The sequence below is a fragment of the Syzygium oleosum genome, unplaced genomic scaffold (genome assembly GCF_021117445.2).
Source record: "Syzygium oleosum isolate NSW1041296 unplaced genomic scaffold, Sole_v2.1 Sole_v2.37, whole genome shotgun sequence".
Classification (NCBI taxonomy): Eukaryota; Viridiplantae; Streptophyta; class Magnoliopsida; order Myrtales; family Myrtaceae; genus Syzygium; species Syzygium oleosum.
In genome coordinates this window covers 465,417-486,856 of record NW_026607521.1, presented here as the reverse complement: position 1 = coordinate 486,856, position 21,440 = coordinate 465,417, and the positions used below count along the sequence as shown (strand labels likewise).

Sequence of the window (21,440 nt, the reverse complement as noted above, 5' to 3'; positions counted from 1 at the left end):
CAGAGCAGAGGGAAAGAAGGAATCTGTGTATGGACCCTTGAATCTGTGCACAAGGCGAAGAAGATGGCAGAAAGATGAAGAATCTGTGTAGACCCTTGATCCTGGGTGCAAGGCCGAGAAGATGGGATGGCCGGCTGCAAGACTCAAAACGCAAAACCCTACCCCGTGTTTACCAAACACTCTGCGTTTATTTTGAACATTCGGGAAAAGCTGAATCAATCGCAGTTTAAGTCTGACATATAAGATTAGATCAACCAATTTACAACCCGGCACCCAACTGCCACCTATATCCTTGCTACCCAGATTTTGGCCATGTTCTCCCCTCGAGCATCACCACCTTTTCCCTGCCACGCAATCTCGAAACCCAGTTCATTGCAGAATGCGAAACATAAAGCACCAACCACCTTCACAAATTTTGGATAATATATTGCAATTTCACTATAGCAAGATCTGAACATCACGATCAAGCATCCATCCCGACTTCATTATGTCACATCTCTATGTACCATTAAAACACTGGCCTGAAAAAGGAAAAAGAGGAAAACAAAAACATAAACATATTCATATAATCGCATCCTATCTTTCATCACCATTGCCGCCATACTGCGTAGAATTCCCATTCCAGAAAGAATTTCTACCGCTGAAACGATTATCATCCTCGTCACGCTTCAGAGTATGTATGTTGCTACTGAAAGGGGATGATGTTGGTCTCCTGCTCCCGTCCTCAGTTCTGCTTCCCACAGAAGTGTTCTGATTTGTCGAGTCACGGAGATTCGGTCGTTCTGTTCTTGCCAAGTTATTTTGAGGAGGATTAGGATCTGGAAACATCAATGTCAATATATAACGAGTCAATACAGTTCTTTTCCAGATCAATCAAGCTATATAAGCAAAATCTAGCCTTTGAAAGCAATGACAGAAGCTGCACTGAAGCAAAATTTCTGCTCCAAAAGGACAACGTAATGCGCAAAACTTGCCAGGCATGGCACCAGTCATTACCATAGCAATTGGCATTCATAGATAATACTATGCTCCAGCAAGTAAAATCTATGTGCATGACTCACTCAACATAAGCAGCAATCACATCCATGCAGTGAACTAAAGAAGAGGCGCGCGTCAGTCTAAAAGGTATGGACCATGAAAGTTCAATGAACTTCATTCATCACTTTAAAACTTTTCCTATGCTAATTTAATTCCACCAACCGATAACAAGAAAGCTACAAATAAAATTGACTGCATAAGAAACTGCACATCAATATCCAAAAACCATATCCATAATTTACTCATAAACAGAAGCTTCAAGTGTAATCTATCGAATAACTATCTGGTAAGCAACAATGCTGTTTTGTCAGATTCTGATTTTTGTATGACGCCTCCTCATGGCATTGATGTACTCGTGGACAATGCTTCCAGTAATTTTGAATGAACTTTGGTTTTTTACCAAAAAAATTAGAAGAATCTTGAATGTGCTAGACCACGCCAATGCCTAAATTTGATGCTTATGCCAGGGCAATGGAAACTAGGAACATACTATCAAATCCAAACCAAGTCAACACAATAAGATCAATTTATCAAAATTATAGAGACTAAGGGTACTGCCATGAGCTATTTAATCCCGTCTCGAACCTGATGAGCGGAATGTGCCTCCAAGATAAGAAAGTGGATTCATGTAGGACAAGATCCTTCTCACAATTCCAAAGTATCCTCCATTATTACCATCAGAAGAATCATCAGTTGAACTTGGTTGGTGCTGGGACAGGGAACCTCCTCCTCTATTATGATTTGTGCCTCTTTCTAGTGGAACCACCATCAATGCTTGTCTACCAACCAGTTCCAGCTCCAGTAAAGATCTGTCCAAATCTACATCAACAACATAAAAGCTGCAATGTGAACTTATAAACAGCATTTTAGCTGGAGGAGAATGACATCTTATGGCAAGCACAACGCTATAAGGAAAAATAAAAATCCACTTGAATGAAACGAAATTACTGCCTAAAAAATTGGCAGACAAACCAACCAGGACATGATAACGCTAAAACTTTTGGACTATTGACATGCATAAGAGACGGCATTGCAGGAAGGCACAGGGAATGGAGACACTTCTATTAAATTTGAATCCGATCTAATATTTCACAGGAGTTACCACTTTATGATATCCAAAAAAAAATGTGATCATACCAATTATTGTACCATCAAACTTTTGAGCTCTCCATCTTAAATAACAATACTTGCATATTTGATAATGTCTACAGAAATATTGTGACAATGAAAATTAGCACATCCTTTTCAATGCTACTTACCTGACTAGGGGGTAAAATGACAAATCTTGTCCCATAAGTTGAGCAACTAAACAATTTGAGAAGCAGATCTAACAATGTCATGTTCAACATAGATATGTCAGATTTCTCTGAGTAATTACCTATCCCCAATGTCAGGTTCTATGATCCTACTATATCAAGTATGTCAAGATGCCCTCAAGTGTTCCAGAAACAACAGATCCTTCCCTTGATCTCAGGATATAGCGCTACGATCATCTTGCTACCAACCGTTTCCAGGGAGTAACATCCTAGCTGTTATGTACACAACAGCACTAGGACGGCCATGTTCTTAAATTTAACATTGTTCATCAACATACCACTGGGTGAGTAGATTACCCCACAAACAAGAAACCAGTACAGCCTGCCCAGACTGAGCTAAAAATTCAACTACCCTTCTTATCACCCCACACATGAGAAATCAAAACAGCCTGGCCAGACTGAAGTGATAATTCAACTACCCTTTCTTTCCTAATTGCTACAGTTCTCAAGTAAAGTTGTTTCTCAAAGTCTGTCTCCTGCTCAGGTTGTTACCTATCTTTCTAGCCAGAACCAAACTCATGCCTTGGCAATATGTTCAGATTATCAAACTCAGGTAGACTTGTCCTTCTGGCCCTGTAATACAAGTCCCAATTCCCTCAAGTCAGTTTTGGCCTCGGGTTGAGGAAATTCCATAATAGCTTTTCGTTGATATTTTCTGAGGCCACATGCTGAGTCATATCTATAGCGTTTAACATGCTCCTGCCACCCTATCCTTATTGACTACTGCAAAAGCCACTCCAAACAGAAAACTAAAAATATGTTTCCCACAAAAACTGAACTTACCCAATTAAGTACTTCACTTGAAAGGTAACCCCGACATAAGTAACACTTTTGAGTGACATTATAGTGCAGACTCAGCTACATTATGATTACCGCTTCTAAGACATAGCAAGATTCGCGCTACATAGACAAACCAAAACATGCAAGCCAAAAAATTCCAAATCAAGGAAAGGTGAACGGACTAGAAATAGTTCCTTCATCACAAGAATGTAAGAAATAATGCTTCCAGATAAGCTAAAAGAATTGCTTAGCCAAAAAATAAAGTGATTGATTTATAAATTAGCCAATCTGATTAAAGAGGGGTTCAGAAAAGATCTGCATAATCATACCTTGATCAGTAAACACCTTTCGAGGATATGGAATGGCCAAATTGTAGGAGTTAATGTTACCATCTTGATTTTCGTCCACGTACTCTTTGACCACTCTCAAAGTGCTTGTCACAGAGAACTTGTGTTGAAGACTTACACCGTTGGGCAAGCGGATATTTAAATGGACATCCATCGATTGACTACCACTGGGACGTTTGCAAGTCAAATCAATGTCAACATCCTCCATAGAACGAGGCTTTTCCTCTGATGAAGTTACATTTGATTCTTTAGAATTTGACTCTGGGATTTCTGCAATCTCTGATGAGCATTTCGTAGCTTCCTCTGAGACAGTATTTCCTTTTTCAACGTGGGAAGATGTACAATCATCTGAGTTGTTGCCAAGATCAGACGAACTAGGATCTCCTAATCCTTTAGCTGCCTCAGCCGAAGAAGAGGATTTATCATCCCCAAGACTCCCCGAGTCATCTTGAAAGTCTGCTCTTAAAGATGGCTTGTCATCATCAATTTTCTGCCAAATTATGGCAGATTGTGCATAACATAAATAAGAGGCCTGTAAAAGATAAACGAATCAAGTACACAAAAGGCAATGGCGGAATATAATTTAAACCTCAGCAATGTCTTCACAGCATCTTTTTTCCTCAACTATCTCAGAGGACACCAGAGGTACAGTATCAGATCCTTGATTGTGCTCGTCAGATGAAGAATTAGCAGCTGTTCTTGAAGAACTACCTTGCTCTATTGAAGCAGTACTTGATGCATGAGAACCAGATGGTTCAGATTTTCTAGCAGCAAGTGCTGCAGTCAAAACACTAGCAGTTGTTTCCTACAATAGCCAGCAGCAATTATTATTTCATCTAGGTAGTCAAAGTTAATCAATCCAGCCTCACATGGAACAAAAAAAGGATCACAAATTGAAAATACGAGTGCAGTTGCACATGCACATGTCATCATCAGGAAATTCAAAATTTACCATCCAAAAAACTGCTGCTAAAAATGAGTACCCCAAGATATCCTTTTTCCACCTTGGTAGCAAACTAGCACCCCTCAAGATAATAAAAATCTAGAGACGAAATCAGGATGGAGCTAATAATGATCTAAAGGGGTCTAATGCCAGTTTTGAAGAGCTGGTCAATACTGACAAAGAACAACTTTTAGTGGGTAATAAAGACACCCTTCATTGACTAATATATGCCTTCCTTTATGATCGTGTCTTTAATTGTGAATATTAGATATGATTCTTATAGACCAGGTACTAGAGAACTGCTTACAAATTAGATGTATCCATAAATCAGAACAAGTGAAAGAAATAAGAAACGACCGAGTTACTTGACTTTTTCTGTTCCACCCCAATTAATTCATTATCCAAGAGATCATTGATACAGTACAACGTGCGGATGAAAAACAGGTCAATTATTGTTTCTAGCCCATTAATAGTTTTAATTAAAATACATTTTAAAGATGGCTAAAAATTCAGTGTAGGTATCAAAGCCAAAGCTCCTGAACATTGGGCCTGGGGTTTGTTGTATCATGATTAAGAATGGATTTACCCCACATGATTCAAAAGAAAACAGTTGAAACAGTTGCGGAAAACTTTCATGAACTTCCTATGACTGAATAGGACATGCAAAGTTACAATCTCATTCCAGGTAAAATAAAAAACCTGGAAATCGGCTTTATTCATGCGCATCGTCTAAACAGAAAAATAACTAGATATGGAATCAAGAAGGAAACTAATGCGATAAGAAAACTGCTAAGATAAGTCTAATCTCCTCAAACTTTAGCGAAGATATCATGAAGTCAAGATTTTTAAGTCTTTGATATCTCACATGTGGATCAGCTGAAATGAAGACCCAACCAAGGGCCTATTTTGGGAATTATTAGGCCTACAAATTGGCTCAGGCCAAGCTGGGCCCCACACTAAGCATAAGGGCATTCTTCAAGCCTGCTCATTACTGTAAAATGTATAGGACAAATTGGAGTTTTCATCCAAGGTACCCTTTGTTTTCAATTCGGTGTTATTAGTGTTTGAACACCACATATTTGAGAACATAGTCCATACATCCAACTTCCATTAGAGTTTCCAACCAGCTTATGTGACGAGACATCCTTTGAGCCTGCCACATAGGAAACTTCTGTTTAAAGCGCTTAAGGAAGTGGGACGAATGGACCATTTTTTCCAATACACACAGTTCAATGACAAATATCATCAATCTGAAAGTACACAGGGTCGCTGGATGCAACACTCAAAAGATAGGAGTACCTAGACAGGTCTAGGTCTAGGTGAGTCAGGACAAGCTGAGCCCCGAAGGGAAGAGCTCGTGATTTCCCGCTGAAATTTTTTGTAGGATAGACAGAAAACTTTCCCAAACCTAATCAAACGATGGAGAGGCTTCCAACCTATAAGTATGCTGTAATTGCTCAAGACATCTCATTCAATTCTGGTGAATACAGATACGGATATAAGGTTGGAAGATAATCTGAATATTTTGAATCGTACAGGTGCAAAATAGCGTTGTCGAATTCCCAACGAGAAGTAAGACCAGCTCAACTTTAGAAAATGCTAAAGAGAAAAAAGAAATGTTAAACGAGACTTTCCATGAAAAAAGATAATGCAAAAACTAGCTAGGCTTAAAACTAGAGAGAAATATAAAAGGCCACTACTTAGCCAAAACAACTCAATTTTAAATGTTGTAGGAATTAAGAGTAAAAAGTAATCATATGAAAGAATAAAACCATGTAGCTCCGAAAATGCCACCCTCATTTCCATTTTGACCTAAACGAGCTTCTTTTATAATCTAAGGAAAACAATACTAGGCAACAAGTTCTTTAAAGAGCACCATACTTTTAAAGGATCATACTAAAAGGGTAACCAAAGCAGCGATAAATCATCAAAGAGAGTCTTCACCATAGTAAGAAGGACCACGGTGGCATACCTGAATATGTAGACTCAACCATGCCTTCTCAAGACCTAATGCTAGATCTTCAGCACCGATAAATCCCTCTAAACATACAAGAGAAACAAATATCAAACAAAAGAATTTCATCAAATAATGCAATTGATTCTTGAGAAAAAGAACAGATATAACACACCATTTTCCCAAAGCTTCACGCCATTATACCCAACAGCCGTAATACAAGGAACAGATCCCTGGGGGTCTGCACAGCTTGATGTAAGGATAGGGTTTTTGTTTAAAAAAAAATTGATCCCGCAAATGAAACGTTATGCAGAGAGAGAAATTCACACTTCTACAGAATATGGATAACATTCCAGCAATTTCAAAAGTGCACATGAAGAAAAAACTTCAAACATGGCAGAAAAACTTTTCCTATGCTCATTGTTTGGACAAAAGCTAAAACTATTTTCTAAAGGAAAAAAGGCGCAGAAATAGATGAAGACATCAATTTGTAAAACCATGAAGAACATAGCAGCCATAGTAAAAAAAAAAAACTACAAACCAACAAAAAAATATCAACGAGAAGCATTCCAAGAAAAGGATACATATTTTTGAGAAGTTAGTGGCATCTGTACTTCCTTCAAGGACATGAAGAAAAATGCAGTACTTGGACAGTGACTCTGACACCTGATTGAAGCATCAAAGCACCAACAGTACAGTGGGTTAGCACAAAAAATTTCAAAGAAAAAGTAGACTGATGCCATGAAAGTGGTAGAGGCTACTTAGATAACACCCTTTGAGCACTAAACCATAAAACTTACACGGAAATCCCTCCAAGTAGTTTCTTCCATGCGTGCTGATTCTGCATCTTCACCTGTCATTGGATGAGAAGGCGGGGTCATGTAAACTTAACATTACATAAAATGAAAAGACTATTGTTGTTAGATCAAAAAAAGGTCTCCCCTGGACCAACTCTTGCTTTTGAAGGAATACTGAAGCAAGAATATAGCATTGACCAGATAGAATTACTCTGTAACTAATTACAGGGTAAGAAAAAGGGAAAAGCATATATATAAATAAATGCAGTGTACAACATCAAGGAAAGTTTTAAAATGAAAGAGAAGAAAAGAAATCCGCGTCCAGGACTACATGTCATGAGCACATCCATGAGCCAACACTTAAACATATATGTACACAAATTATGTACACAAGAGTCTGCTCCCCTTCCTTCAAAGCATGAGTTCAATGGATCTTCCTGGTTTAACTCCTGGATAAAACTAAACGGTACCCAAATGCTTTTAATCTTATGTCCACAGGATGCACCCTAACCTAGGATTACAAGCAATTAGCATCGTATTGACATGCGGCAACGGGACAACAGTTAGTGACATCCTAAATGTAAATCAACTGTGTCCTTCTTATCCACGAATCGAACAATCAAATAGCCTAGCTGCAAAAGAGGTCCTGGAATCTTCTCTCTACACAGAGAATTGCGCAGCCTAGGTACGACTGCCAGCTAAAAGTCACAGAGACCATGACATCGCTACGTGAAGAACATAGCAGAAAAGATAAAAAAAAAGAGGAGACACAGAATACACGATGAGGAAATTGAAAGGGGGGTCCATATATGCAGTGGCAGGAACAAAAGAGTCTCAACACCTATCTCAGTATTATTCATCGGTATTCACCGAGGCAATATGACCTCATTATCAAAGAGCGATTACCTGAAATGTAGACAACAAAAAGTTTCCTCTGTACTTTGGCTTCAGAAATTGCTTCTAGTATCGATCCTTTATACGTAAGAGACAAGAGAGACTGCTCCATCTACTTAGAACAGGTAAGAAAACAAAAATCTTAATTTGTCGAGCGTTAGAATGATACTTAAAACTCTAAATAAGCTCTTTGCAGACATGTGTAAAGAAATTTAAAAAAAAAAAAATAGCTTGAATAGCTAAAAAGCTACATTTTTGGGGAATGCAACCTTGTCGAAAAGCAGGAGCATGCATGCAACTGTATCTTAGATTGCTTGATATCAAAACCGAAAATTAACCAACGGAATTAAAAAAGGGCGTCTCCTTAATGATTCAGATCGGCGCGCCGGCAATCGAACTAACACGAGACAGCAACATTCACGGGATCACAAGCAGAATTCACGGGCACGCGGGCATAGACATCGAATCATCGTATCGGAATCGCGAGTGATTCGACCGGACAAGCGACGGCAACATCCATTTCAGTGCCATCAATAGAAAACCCTAAAAAAATAGGGAAAATGGGGGAAAAAGAAAAACCACGAAACCCCGAATTGACCGATGGAAGTTTTATCAGAAGAAATCCAGGCTGCGAAAGAATCTAGCAGCCTGAAGATGATCGAAACCAAACACTGAAGAGCGAAACTAGCATCGGATTACCTCGGCAGGGAGACGAAACTTAGCAGACGCGCAGGGGGGCAGAGAAAGTCGGGTCAGGGGTGAATTCTACTTCTCTGTTCCTCTAGACGACGATGACGACGACGACGACGGTGGTTTAGAGAGCGCAATTGTCAAGGTGAGACGAGGCGACTAAACTGTACTCCTCTGTAGAGAGAGAGAGAGAGAGAGAGAGAGAGAGATGGGAGTCCGTGCCATCGTCGTCCTTCGGTCGAAATCGCCCCCTCTTTGTCGTCTGTCTCGCGTTCTGGCTTTTTTTTTTTGGGGGGAAATGACATGGATTGTCGGCGCACTTTTGCTCGACGTGTAATATGATCTTTAAATTTTTTATTTTTTCAATGTGATATCTAAATATTAACCTAATGTGTAATATTATTCCTGAATATTTTTTATTCAATGTGGTCCTTTAGACTTTTTATACATGTTCAATTTAGTCCATGAACTACATGAAAATATTAACTATTGTCTTTCTATTAATTCAAGTTCATGTACAGCATTAAATATTTTCATATAATTCAGAAATTAAATTGATCATGTATTAAAAGTCTAAAGACTATATCGAACGAATTAAAGGTTCAAATAACATAGTGAGTTAGAGTACATGGACCGTACAGAATAAATTAAAAGCATAAATTACATTACACATTTGGCCAAAGTTCGAGGATCATTTATGTCATTATGCTTTTCTATTATCTAACACAAAGCAGCTCATCTTATAAATATCCACATTTTTCTTAATTTTTTAGCTTAAAATTAGATATTTCTCTTTTCATTTCGAAAGGAAAGTGCCGAAATTGATTAAAAATATCCAACGAAATTGCTTTTGACTCTTTCATCTTGATTATCATGGTGGTAAAGGAATATGTTTACGCTCACATTGTAAGAGTTGGCTCGAATCTTGCAACTAATAATACACCTGCATTTTGTATTGCTTTTAAGATGTGTTTGTTTAAAAGAAAGCATTTTGCCAGAATTAGATTTTCGAACTTTCACCCGTTTGGTCCGTCGAAAATGATTAGTCAACCGAAAATTAGGAATGTGAATTCCTAAATCTAAGAAGGTGAAAAAAACTTTATAGAATTACTCATCTTGAATTTTTTTAATATTTTATTTTTCTTTTCTTTTTTTTCTTTTTCTTCTTCCTCCTCCACCGGTCATCGGGCCTCAACGACAACCGATGACCGACCACAAGCGCATGCCGGTGAGGGCTGGCCTTAGGTGAGCTCAAGTCTCGCCATATCTCAATGAGGCTTGACCTTGCTTAAGGCTGGCTAGGTTGGCCCTCACTAGTGGCCTAGCACGGTCATCGCCGAGGCCTGGTGATTGGCGAAGGAGGAAGGAGGAAGAAGGAAAAGAAAAATAGAATAAAAAGAAAAGAATACAAATTATTTAAAAATTTAATTTTTTTTGCCCGAGATAAAATCATGAGATTGAAATTATTTTTCAAATGAGATCCAAACACAGAAAAAGTTTTCGATCACATATCACAAAATAAAGGAAAAGTAACCATTTTCCTGAAAAATGATTTCCTTTAAAGAATTCTCCTGAAAATTTCTTTAATCATAAAGTTTTTCCCCAGACAAACACACCCTAATATTGTGTTGTTTTGCAAGATTTACGTTTCTCTATCACTTGTTCAATTACGAATACATGACAAAAGGTAGTTGCTATGGTTACTGTCTTCATATTAATTTAAAAGGGAGAATGATACAACTAGTTCGTAAACTTTAGCCCAATGTGTAATGTGATTTCTGAATTTTTAATTTATTTGATGTAGTCCATGAACTTTTGATACATGTTCAATCTAATCCCAATACTATATGACATTGTTGTTGAACATTTTTCATATAGTCCAGAAACTAAATTGAACATTAATTAAAAGTTTAGGGACAATCTTGAATAAATTAAAAGTTCAGGGACCACGTTATACGTTGAGTTAAAGTTTAAGGATCACGTTGAACAAATTAAAAGTCTAGAGCCTATATTGTACATTGAGCCAAAGTTCAAAAAACTATTTGTATCATTATCCTTAATTTAATTGGTTTGAAATTGACGAATCCGTCATTGCATTCTATTAATGTATTAAAAGTCATGAAGTTGTAGCCACAAAGAATATGCTATGGCTGGGAGGGAAGTGAAAGTAACCAAAAATTTTAAGGGAAGAATTTCCTTTTTTCAGTTGAAAAAGAAGAGAAGAAAGTTCTTACCAAAAAAAAAAAAAAACTTGCCAAAAAAAAGTAGAAACAAAGGGAAAATCACGTAAATGGTCTATGAATTTCGATTTAATGTGTAAGCATTCAAAACTTTTAATTTATTAAATATGGTGCATAAATTTTGATCCAATATTCAATGTGGTCTTTAAACTTTTGAACATTTTTATATAGTCTATGGACTATATTAAACATTTACCAATAATTCAAGAATCATATTGAACAAATTAAATATCTAAGAATTGCATTACACTTTAGATCAAAGTTTAGGGACCACATTGCATAAATTAAAAATTAAGGAACGATATTGCACATTACACCAAAGTTCAAGGACCATTTATGTTATTATTCCAGAAGGAAATAGATCTAAAATGAAAAGGAAGTATTTCATCCACACTATTTATTTTCGTTCTAAATTGGAAAGAATTGATGGGAAATAAACTTTTTGCTCTTTTTTTTTTATTATCACCCCTCACTTTTTTCTCGAATATAGAACGGATAAAAAAATCATTTTAAGTAAATTTACTCACTTATTAATTACCCTCCATGTCATTTCACTTCAATGCACATTCAAACAACTAGAGAACATCTTGATACTGTTTTACCAAAGTAAAAAAGCAAACTTGATGCTGTCTTCTTCTCCAAAATCCCACCTTTTAAACCCTAGGGAAAGCTTCCCGGGGTATTAACAAGGACATCGCTGCGCATTCCCCATTGGAGCATCAAACCAGATATGCGCAGAAGGGGGCTCCTGCACCTTCTTCGTCGCTCAACTCCCATTGCTCTTTCGACTTTCAAGCCTAAGAAGCAGGTCACTATCCCTCCTTCACGTGCACCACCATCGTCCCGCTTTCATCCCTTTACCTCTCTTGAATTCCCCATTCAGTGCTTGTTGGACTCCAACAATACCAGATCCTTCTCCACCTCATCGCCCGACGATCTCGAGGGTCTGATTGATCCGGACGACCCGGTTTTGGCCGCAGCTTCTCGGGTCGAGGCCTTTTCAGCTACAGAGTTTGAGTTCCTGCGCGAGTCGTTGTCGGGTTCGAGGCACGGCATTGAGTCCTCCGCGCATGATCTTGGTAATGATACGTGTGAAGACGATGCTGTTTTAATTGCAAATGCCATTGAAAATTGCAAGAATGGGTTTGGCGACGAAACTCAGAAGCTTCTCAGGCAGTTTAGAGAGAAATTAAATCCATATCTGGTGATTAAGGTTTTGAAGATTGTAAAAAACCCCGAATTGGCTGTTAAGTTCTTTTCGTGGGCAGGTAGACAAATTGGATATACTCATACGGTGGTTGTGTATAATGCATTGCTGGAAAGACTCGGTTGCAGCGATAGTGAGAGAATACCTGAGTCGTTTTGGAGAGAAATAGGGGTCGAAGATGCGGAAGTCCTCGGTAAGTTGCTTAATGTTTTGATTCAAAGATGTTGTCGAAATGGCTCGTGGAACTTAGCGCTGGAAGAACTAGGGAGGCTTAAGGATTTTGGGTACAGACCAACTCAATCGACGTATAATGCTTTGGTTCAAGTTTTTCTTAAAGCTGATAGGTTAGATACAGCTTATTTAGTTCACAGGGAAATGTCAGACTCAGGGTTTCATATGGATGGCCATACCTTAGGTTGTTTTGCATATTCTCTCTGCAAGTCAGGGAAGTGGAGGGAAGCCCTCGTGTTGATTGAGAGTGAAGAATTCCTTCCTGACACTGTACTTTACACAAAAATGATTGCCGGTTTATGTGAGGCTTCCCTTTTTGACGAAGCTATGGAGTTCTTGGATAGGATGCGCTCTAGTTGTTGCATTCCTAATGTTGTGACCTACAATGTTTTGCTTTCTGGGTGTTTGAGGAAAAGACAGTTAGGCAGGTGCAAGAGGATTATCAGTATGATGATTCCTGAGGGTTGTTATCCAGGTCACCAAATATTTGTTTCTCTCGTTCATGCTTTTTGTAATTCGAGGGACTACTCTTATGCATATAAGTTACTGAAAAAAATGGTTAAATGTGGGTATCGTCCTGGTTATGTGGTCTACAACGTATTACTTGGTGGATTATGTGGTAATGAGGAATTGCCTGGCTCAGATGTACTTGAATTAGCTGAGAATACTTACGATGAAATGCTGGATGCTGGGGTCGTATTGAATAAAGTAAATGTGACTAACTTTGCTCGTTGTCTCTGTGGGGCTGGAAAATTTGAGAAAGCACATCGCATCATTCGTGAGATGATGAGTAAAGGATTCATACCTGATTGTAGCACATACTCCAAAGTGATCAGTTTCCTGTGCGATGCATCCAAGGTAGATAAAGCGTTTACACTGTTCGAAGAGATGAAGAGTAATGACGTTGTTCCTGATGTTTACACATACACAATTCTGATTGATAGTTTTTGTAAGGCTGGACTGATTGAGCAGGCATGTCGCTGGTTCGACGAGATGGTGAGAGATGGCTGTGCACCTAATGTGGTGACTTACACTGCTCTCATCCACGCTCATCTCAAGGCAAAGAAGCTTTCTCGTGCAAATCAACTCTTTGAGTCTATGTTATCTGAAGGTTGCTCTCCTAATGTGGTTACATATACTGCTTTGATTGATGGTCATTGTAAAGCTGGAGAAATTGAAAAGGCATGCCAAATATATTCGAAAATGAGGGGAAATGCAAATCTTGCCGATATAAATATGTATTTTGGAGCAAGTGAAAATGAATTAACAGAACCGAATGTTTTCACTTATGGGGCTTTAATTGACGGTTTATGCAAAGCTCACAAGGTCAGAGAAGCTCGTGAATTATTAGATGCCATGTCAGTGGCAGGCTGTGAACCAAACCAAATTGTCTATGATGCTCTCATAGATGGATTCTGTAAGGTTGGGAAACTTGATGAAGCGCAAGAGGTTTTTGCTAAGATGTCAGAGTCTGGGTATAGTCCCAATGTGTATACATACAGTTCTTTGCTTGACAGATTGTTTAAGGATAAAAGGCTCGATCTAGCTTTAAAAGTTTTAACCAAAATGCTAGAGAACTCTTGTGTTCCTAATGTCGTCACCTACACAGAGATGATTGATGGCCTATGTAAAGTGGGAAAGAATGATGAGGCATATAGACTTCTGGTGATGATGGAGGAAAAGGGTTGTCATCCTAATGTTGTGACTTATACCGCAATTATAGATGGTCTTGGTAAAGTGGGCAAAATCAACAAATGCTTTGAGCTTTTTGAACAGATGCGTACTAAGGGTTGTGCTCCAAATTTTGTGACTTATGGGGTTTTAATAAACCATTGTTGTGCTGCTGGCCTTCTTGATGATGCTTATAAACTTCTGGATGAGATGAAACTAACATATTGGCCTAGGCATGTAGCTGGCTACCGTAAAGTCATTGAAGGTTTTAATCGTGACTTTATAGTTTCTCTTGGGCTTTTAGATGACATGGGTGCCAGTGATTCGGTGCCTCTTGTTCCGGTCTACAATGTTTTGATAGATAATTTTGTCAAGGCTGGACGATTGGAGGTAGCTTTGGATCTACATGAAGAGATCAGATCATCTTTAGTTAGTTTAGCTGGCTACAAAACAGTCTATGCTTCACTTATCGAAAGCCTCTGTCTTGCCGGTAAGGTTGATAAGGCCTTTGAGCTGTATGCAGACTTGATAAAGCACGGTGGTATTCCAAAGTTAAGCACATTTGTAGACCTCATCAGAGGCCTTGTCAAAATCAATAAATGGGATGAAGTTCTGCAGCTGTCAGACAGTTTATACCAGATGGTTTGTCCCTCTCTCTCTCTCTCTCTCTCTCTCTCTCTCATCATGACGTGCTTAAATTGTAGGACATGCACAGTTTCTGTTTGCTCTTTATGCATAGTCCAGATAGGCAGTGAAGTGAACTTAGATATCTATAATCCTATTATCTCATGTTGATGTTACTGGACTAATTAGTTTGTTTGAAAAACTTGATAGTTTTAGAAAAAGAAAGAGCAGCTTTGCTGAACTTTTAGAGTACTGAAGACTCTGGTGATTGGAACGTAAAATTTGGTCTATTAATTGCTCGAGCATGTCAAGTTTAAAGTAAATGTAGGTGGGCGGTTCGTACAAATTTGCCATTTGTTCTACACATGTAACTCTCTCTCCCTCTCTCTCTCTCTCACATGCGCACACACAAAAACGCCAATATCCTTGGCATGCATAAACATTCGGTGTGGTTAAAATATCAGAATATTTGTTTTATCATGATTGTGTCATTCCCATGTATATTATAGATGCAATGATCAAGATTTAATTTCTTGGACTTTTCATTCTTTTTCCCCTAATAAGATTTGCTATTTCAATGAAAGATTTTTGTTAAAACCTGTTAATGCTGTCCTCCAGATACATTATGGCATTTTAATTGTTGAAGCTTCTGTTCCTACCATTTAAAAATTTGTTCTTGTGTTGTATCTTCCATCATCACCCAAAATTTATCATCTTCGATCTTTCAAAAGCAGAATGTTGTGTGGGTCAAAGATGAAGGAACAGCTGTAAAAGGTTGACGTCACCTACTTTGCTATGGCTTTCTGTTGAACCTACTGGCATCATGTATGGAAACCCCAGAATTTCGTGGTGTTGGACTGTTGATATTATTACCAGGAAAAATGGCCATAGGTGCAAACCGCAAAGCAACTTGAAGGAAAAGAAAGGCGCATAAGGTCAGATTGGCACTTTTTTCCAGATTGCTGTATGTACGTAGTCTGCTTAATCTATTCTAATCCTTATGGTTGGCGTTATATCTTTGAGTTTGTTCAATGCTTCCAGTTTCAGTGCCTGGATAGGGCATATCTGTGCTAGGAGTGAATAGTGATTTGCTGATGGAGTGAATTCAACATTCTGACAAAATCAGACTACGTGATGCTGTGATGCTTTCTCCTGTTTGTTGATGGAAACAAATGATCACATGCGTAAAGCTCCTGTACCATCCTATCTTGTCCTCTTTGTTTTCTTTTCCTGTTGCATATCCGGGATCTTAGATACTATTTTCATGCAGCATGCAGCATGCAGTAGTATCTGCGGCTGTTGCCACTGCTGGAGCATCCAACCATGACAATGTGCAGGTATATCCTAGCTCACTTTGTGTTGCTTTTGGAATCTGGAAGATTGCTTGCTTAAATAGCACTCTGCGTTCTACCAGTTGGACCATTCCCCTATAAAAGACTGCTTTTATTGTTTGATTTGTGATCTCCTTCTTTTCAGGTTTGGTTTAGGTGACTTTGCGCTTCACTGAAGTGAAATCAAAGAGCTGCCAAAGTTTGCTAGTAAGTAATAGCCACAGGGTTGGGTGGGGTGTGGTGCAGGAAGTGCTCAGATCATCAGACTGGGCTTGGCTCAGATCTACTCCCTCTAATGAGACCTGGATTTGTAGCATGGTGAGAAGAGCCCCTGGACGCAGCTCTTACTTTTGGGGATTTTCTTCAATGCCATGAGAGGTAGCGTTGTCTAGTCGCTGCCACAGGGAATGAACATTAATAATTAGTAGGAAACTTTCCAGACAGCCATTTGGCTGAAGATGTTTCCGGTGTTAAGGTCATTATGCTGCTGAGCAAGCTACCATTGCTGAAAAATTGCAGGGGGAGAGGACATTTCTGTGGCACCAAGGTTAAGAGCCTCTGGGGTAGGTGTAGGGAGAAATGCACCTTGAAAGAACTGTCCCTGCTTTCTTCTTGTTTGAATCCTAGTCTTTTGGCGTTTATCTAGTCGTATGAATGGGATCAAGAGGAGATGCATGAGATTCTTCCTATCCTGGGTAATTGAAGTATACCTCACTAATTCACTAAGCACTTCTATGCTTCCAAAGTTGTTCTACTCCGCTCTATGTCGGATGAGGAGGGATGTATTTAGTCCTGAGGCATTACTGGGAGCAGTTACAAACAGTGTGGACAAAAGTTGTGTCTGCTACTTTATCCATTGAAGCCAAGCCCGAATCAGCAAGAATGTATATTTTATTCGGTGAAAAATAGTCATATTTGTTGATATATAGAAAATTGATGACATATTACATCATTAATTAATGAACTAAATAAATAAGTTCAGAATTGTAGTATCTTTACCCAAGTATAATAGGACGTGATTTACATGTTTATAATTCAGTTCACTCCTAAAGAACAAGTATTTTCCATAGGTCAGCACACACACGGAGATATGGAAGTCTTACAGGAAATCACGTACTTAAGTCTCTTTAGTGTAAAAGTACAAGTATTTGACCTGTTCTCGGGCAATTTTCCGCTGCCATGTTAAGTTATATTCCCATACAAGAGGCAGCAACTTCAATTTCGGAGGAGCAAACATTGATACTTGCAGCAGAATGCTTAGGTATTGATGGCAATATGTTGATGCTAGTGCATATAATGATAGCGACAAAGCACATAGCTTTGCTGCTAAAGTATGAACGAGAGTGCTATAAGCAGCAGCAAATAACAATACACAAAGTTGAGAAGTTGAAATACTCCTGGTTTCATATAATTCAATTCAACCCCTTTCTATGCATACTCGTTGGCATAAAATGTTCTCCAAAACTCATATTCTGACTCTCTCCAAGTCTTGCAGGTCTCACAATCTTGTCCACAAGCAAAAGTGCACTCCCAATGTTGTACTCAGAGAACTAATACTATCCCCGCACTTGATAGATTGCAATTAAAACTTTAATCTTTACTTTACTCGAGATAATCCAGGTGAATATTACATCCGATATCATAAAAATCGAAGCGAGGCAGAAAGTATTGAGGAAGTGGTGAGCGTATGTCAAAATGCGAAACTCATTCGATACGAGTGAATTAACCAAACCTGCCGTGCAATCATCATACAGAATAATTTCAAACATGACAGAATAGATATTATTTGAACACAGAGGGCATCCCCGTAGTCACGATACAATTGCAGAATAATCAATTTGAAGTTACTGTACTGAGGAACCTCAAGCGATATAAGTCATCACATGGCATGGGCTGAGATACTAAACTGTCAACCACCACAATTTCGCCATCGACTCCTTAATTTACAATGAGCACTCTCTAAATTATGTGAATCTAGAACCAATTTGAAACGCTAAAGTCTCTTAGCTTCCTCAGATGTCTCTCCATGTCTTGCCTTGTCTTCACCCACTCTTCCCTCTCTATGACTGTGGTGGGATCATCTTTCTCGCTCTGCAAGAATGAAAGAAGGAAGATGAGTCATGCAAAGGACATTCAAAAGGATGATAGCATGCTCTTTCCGATGCACAAATTAGAGAGACAATACTAATCTGAGATACTCACAGCATGGATTATCTTGAAGGAGGACCCATTATCACGTATCACAAGCAAGTCATCCTTCCTATCCCTATTTCTTCCTCCTGGAACCGTGACCTGCAGAACGAAGAAAGAGGTAAATAGCCCTGCTGAAGGTATTTTAGTGATTAAAATAAACAAGCATTACAGTGAAGGTCCATCAGGGAAAGTATAACGTGTGCATAAATACAGGACACCACTATGATCACACAATTATTATAAGGCCAACCAGTATGAAACAAAATCAATCATCAACATCCATGCCACTGGAGCTAGTTGCTACAGTACTTCTCTATTTGGCCAAAATTTGTCACAGTACTTGGATTGTCGTTTGTAGTGACAACAGTATCCAAAAAAAGATATGATTTGAAAATGGTGGCATTAAAGATTATGTGAAAGACCCAGAAGAACTCGGTGCAACTGGATTCATACCAGAGACATACTACTGAGATACCCCCTGTTGCCACTCAATTTGTGTATTGGCTTCTGCATACCCAACCCCTCCAGCCAAACCCTCCACCCAACTAGGATCCATGGAAAAACCAACAACAAAGAAAAGAAGAAAGACCCACCTACACACCTCGATTTACTCATTTTTGGTTTTCCTTTGCAGTGCATGCTTGATTACTTAATTTCTCAAATAAAAATCAAGAGTAATCTGAGGAACAGAAGAAAATCTTACAATCACTTTTGCCCTGGTTATTGATTTGGTTTTTGAGTCAATCACATATATCTCCTCAAAGTCCAGAACAAATTCTGGGTCACCCAGCCTCCGATTTCTGTAGTGCTTTGTAAGGAAAACCTGCAGCAGAAGACAGAAGTCATGCCGTTGATTGTCGTTCTGTAGAATAAATTAAGAAAAAAAGGAACTTGGTAAAACATCATGAAGAACCCCTTCCACCAAGTTTCTGTAATATAAAGAGGCATGGGGAAAATACTATATCTACAACAAAATAGCCAGATTCTGCGACAATAATGTGACCCAATTAAGATATTAACATGTAAGGATCAGCACACAAACAAGAAGGCGAGACCGCGGAGGAAAATCGTGATATGGAATTTGTCTAAATTTCGCAGAGAACAGAAAGTATTACCCAGTATTTTGTTTGTGGAAGATATTCAAGTGCCAAGGATGCAGTTCCTAGCGTAAAGCATGAATGTATCGCCAAGTATTTGTTGCACCTTAACTCTCCCTTAATCAGAGCATCATCTAGACACTTTTTTTTTTGGTTGGACATCTAGACACTTATCTTGCTATGAGGAGGGGCAAAGACAGCTCATGTCTACTTGTCACTTATTTCAATATTGACAAGCTCTCTTTTACCATCTAGCATTTCTTGTTTACTGCAGTGTACTTAATATTAACCTTCGGGACAAATTAATAGCTACTACTTTTACATTACTTTAGATATAAAATTCAAAATCTTCTCGACAGAAATGTTTCTCCAATCATCGCGATGCAAAATTATTCAATAACATCATCCAAAGCATCCGTAATAGTAAAGAGTGAAATAGAGGCAATACAATCAAAAGTAAATACAAATGGTTTCCTTTTAGCCCGTTACCTTCGTGATCTCCCTGTCAGACTTATACATAGGATCTCGAGGTGCATCAATGGGTGGCTCAGTGACATTGTAGCATCCATAATCGCTCATTGCGCATCGAATGTACTGCAAATTGGACATAGAGCAAAACCATATCCGCAAAATCAGCGTAAATTACCACCCAAACATAGCGATGCATCTCAAGCGCAAAACTCTGTCAATCAAGGAATTACTGTCCAGCATTTGAATTAGGCATATCGTAGCACAGCCACCGAGGTGACAAGTGATGAAACGTCACAATGTCAAGTCAATACCGCAAAAGTAGAAGGTAAACTCTCAGAAGCTAATCACCTTCTGAGGCATCGGTGCAAGAACTTTAGGAATCGCGTATATATCAGTGTCTGGAGGAGTTACATACATCTGTGAAAATAATAGCAATCACCTCAGTCCTCAAACAAGCTCAATTGAACCAGAGAGAGAGAGAGAGAGAGAGAGAGAGAGAGAGAGAGAGAGAGAGAGAGAGAGAGAGAGAGAGAGTGAACAGACCTCTCTGAAATCATAGACATCGTTATCTGGGTCGGGAGGCTTCCGGATGAAGAAATCACAGTCAAGCAAGCTGATCTTGTGAAACTCGTCCTCATTGATCCTGTAATCGACGACCATCTCGGAGCCCCAACCCTGGATGGAGACGAAGCTCTTGCTGTGGACCATGGCGATGTCGTCGTCCCCCGCGGCGGAGCCGGAAGCGGCGGCGAAGGAGGCGGCCATGGCGAGAGGGTCGTACTCGACCTCGAAATCCTTCTTGTTGTCGACCTCCTCGACCTCGTCCTCGTCCATGTCGTAGTCGTCGGGGCTCCCGCCGTCGCCGTCGCCGTCGTCGACGCGCACGAGGAAGGGGCTCCGCCTCGCGTGAATGAGAGGCCGGGTGAGGTTCGAGAGGGAGAGGAACGGAGAGGCCGCGGCTGCGACGGAGGTGGGGATGGCGAGGGAGGGGAGTTTGGCGGCGGCGGCGAGAGGCGGAGGAGGGCGGAGGAAAGCGGTGGCGGCCATGGTGGTGATTGACGGAGCGGAGGTTTTGGATGGGTTTTTGCCTCTCTTTTTTGCAGAGGGAGGGAAACAGATATGGATATAGATATATCGTTATTCTTGTTTTGCAAAAGTAACCCCATATTTTAAGATTATCTCAAATAAGACCTCACAAAGTAAACTTTGTTTCAATTCTAACCGACCCTCAAACTATCATTGCCTTCCCTATGCAACGCTGAAATCTTAAGAAATGGCGCTCTTTCGGCTCTTCTTCTGCACGTAATGTCATTTCATCATCAGCTGCAATTCTACTTTCACGAGTGTCTTCGATACAGAAACGGCGTTGCCCTGAAACGGTAACTGTGTTCCTTTAGCTTCTCCAAGAACCGACGCTCGGTCCGTACATGCCGTAATGTTGTCTGCAGAAAGATCTGATGCTTTTTATGCTACATTTTCTATGCATCAAACAAGTCCAGGGCGAGATTGGCTTTGTCGCAAGGAGCTTCCTAAAGTTGCTTCGACGATTGACAACGTGCTTTTGGTTCATCGCAGAAAATTCTTGCATAACTGCTAAACCCTTGTCAAGATAGCAG

General features: G+C 39.4%; 3 protein-coding genes across 7 annotated transcripts; 1 reads left to right on the top strand and 2 right to left on the bottom strand.

The window, feature by feature from the left end:
• Nucleotides 1-383: 383 nt before the first annotated feature.
• Nucleotides 384-9,020, bottom strand: LOC115688564 (plant UBX domain-containing protein 11). 3 transcript variants are annotated; one of them, XM_030614409.2, is made up of 10 exons: nucleotides 8,769-9,020; nucleotides 8,082-8,184; nucleotides 7,179-7,231; nucleotides 6,963-7,044; nucleotides 6,554-6,619; nucleotides 6,397-6,464; nucleotides 4,071-4,286; nucleotides 3,464-3,971; nucleotides 1,624-1,857; nucleotides 384-818 (listed from the first exon to the last, which is right to left on the bottom strand). In XM_030614409.2, exons 2-10 carry the CDS (start codon nucleotides 8,179-8,181, stop codon nucleotides 577-579), a joined length of 1,569 nt encoding a protein of 522 aa, XP_030470269.1. In that variant the 5' UTR covers nucleotides 8,182-8,184; nucleotides 8,769-9,020; the 3' UTR covers nucleotides 384-576. The 3 variants fall into 3 exon arrangements, with proteins under 3 accessions (XP_030470269.1, XP_030470268.1, XP_056161436.1); XM_030614408.2 differs by having other exon boundaries at nucleotides 8,082-8,181; XM_056305461.1 differs by lacking the exon at nucleotides 8,082-8,184.
• A 2,608-nt stretch (nucleotides 9,021-11,628) lies between these two features.
• On the top strand, nucleotides 11,629-16,969 carry LOC115688589 (pentatricopeptide repeat-containing protein At1g06710, mitochondrial). 2 transcript variants are annotated; one of them, XM_056305515.1, is made up of 5 exons: nucleotides 11,629-14,750; nucleotides 15,467-15,667; nucleotides 15,774-15,916; nucleotides 16,010-16,069; nucleotides 16,209-16,969. In XM_056305515.1, the coding sequence occupies exons 1-2, from the start codon at nucleotides 11,730-11,732 to the stop codon at nucleotides 15,509-15,511; spliced, it is 3,066 nt and encodes a 1,021-aa protein (XP_056161490.1). In that variant the 5' UTR covers nucleotides 11,629-11,729; the 3' UTR covers nucleotides 15,512-15,667; nucleotides 15,774-15,916; nucleotides 16,010-16,069; nucleotides 16,209-16,969. The 2 variants fall into 2 exon arrangements, with proteins under 2 accessions (XP_056161490.1, XP_056161489.1); XM_056305514.1 differs by having other exon boundaries at nucleotides 16,003-16,069.
• Nucleotides 16,970-17,822: 853 nt separating this feature from the next.
• On the bottom strand, nucleotides 17,823-21,126 carry LOC115688591 (PLASTID TRANSCRIPTIONALLY ACTIVE protein 6, chloroplastic). 2 transcript variants are annotated; one of them, XM_030614452.2, is made up of 6 exons: nucleotides 20,368-21,123; nucleotides 20,173-20,241; nucleotides 19,843-19,947; nucleotides 18,960-19,079; nucleotides 18,266-18,355; nucleotides 17,823-18,154 (listed from the first exon to the last, which is right to left on the bottom strand). In XM_030614452.2, exons 1-6 carry the CDS (start codon nucleotides 20,869-20,871, stop codon nucleotides 18,038-18,040), a joined length of 1,005 nt encoding a protein of 334 aa, XP_030470312.1. In that variant the 5' UTR covers nucleotides 20,872-21,123; the 3' UTR covers nucleotides 17,823-18,037. The 2 variants fall into 2 exon arrangements, with proteins under 2 accessions (XP_030470312.1, XP_056161463.1); XM_056305488.1 differs by lacking the exon at nucleotides 20,173-20,241 and having other exon boundaries at nucleotides 20,368-21,126.
• Between the last annotated feature and the right edge of the window lie 314 nt (nucleotides 21,127-21,440).